At 39.2% G+C, this 1068-nt stretch overlaps 1 protein-coding gene across 1 annotated transcript in view; it reads left to right on the forward strand.

Moving 5' to 3' along the window:
• The window catches only part of LOC119586299 (ovalbumin-related protein X-like), a 52031-nt gene extending 51176 nt beyond the window's left edge, over positions 1–855 (forward strand). Inside the window, exon 6 of the mRNA XM_037935005.1 lies at positions 348–855. Coding sequence (XP_037790933.1) covers positions 348–475 — 128 coding nt within the window. The 3' untranslated portion in view covers positions 476–855. The remainder of the gene's footprint in view (positions 1–347) is intronic.
• The last annotated feature ends 213 nt before the right edge of the window (positions 856–1068 follow it).

Consider the following 1068-nt stretch of genomic DNA (forward strand, 5'->3'; position numbering starts at 1 on the left):
CGTAGTACCAAGACATTTAAATTTTCTTTTTTTCTGGTATCTTCCCCTCAGGTATATAAGCAAACAAACTATTTATTCAATGCCTTTCACATTTCCATCGATGAGCGTTTTCTGTTTATGTCGTAAAGCCAAAATGTGATAATGCACACTGACCTGAAAACATACGATGATACTGTACTTACATAGTAAGTACAGTCACTACCAAGGACGTTTTGGCAGTGGCTACACCAGTGTATCTGTAGAAAGAAAATAGATACTGTGCCTGTTCGTGTGCCTGTTGTTTCAGATGCATCTCTTCAGGACTGCAACATAGTGTCAATAATCGTCATGACATGCTTTCCTTTCAGGTTTGGTTGGCATCCGCGTCGTGCCCCAGCAGTTCGTGCTGGACCGGCCCTTCGTCTTCCTCATCATGAACAGAGTCGTGGGTCTTCCTGTCATGACGGGCGTCTTCATCACGCCGCCCGCATCGTGATCGTCAGTTTGTTGTTTGGGGCGCGGGATGTCGCCTGCCTGGAACGCGGAAGTTATTTATTTATACTAAAGCTGCTTCGATGTATATCTTATCACGCTATTTGAGTTGGACTATTGGATTTATTTCGGTGACGATGTGGTGACACTTCATTGACAAGGCAACGATCTGGCGAAACGCTAGATCACAGTTTAAAATTTATGTTGAGTATGTGTAACACATTTAGCGGTAACAAATATAAATTCGTTATATTTCCTGTGGTAATTTCACGGCTGATGACCGATGGATATGGATCAAGAACTCTAAGCTCCTTTATAAGACCGGACCAAAAATACTGTCGAAAACTTATGGAAAAATTGGACAAGCCTAATATCGACTTAATATGCTAGACGCATTAAAAAGAAAAAAAAACTTTGGCACAGATGTGTTCAGTCGAATGCTTTTCCTTCATAATTCCAAAAGTACTTTATGTAAATTATGGTTCCTTATTGGTTCTTCATGTTTATTTCAAACACTCAAAACCAGGGTTCCTTTGTTATTTAGATTTATTTTTTGTTGACTAGTTTTAATAGAAATATATAACCTGTTAATATACA

The sequence above is a fragment of the Penaeus monodon genome, chromosome 21 (assembly GCF_015228065.2).
Source record: "Penaeus monodon isolate SGIC_2016 chromosome 21, NSTDA_Pmon_1, whole genome shotgun sequence".
Classification (NCBI taxonomy): Eukaryota; Metazoa; Arthropoda; class Malacostraca; order Decapoda; family Penaeidae; genus Penaeus; species Penaeus monodon.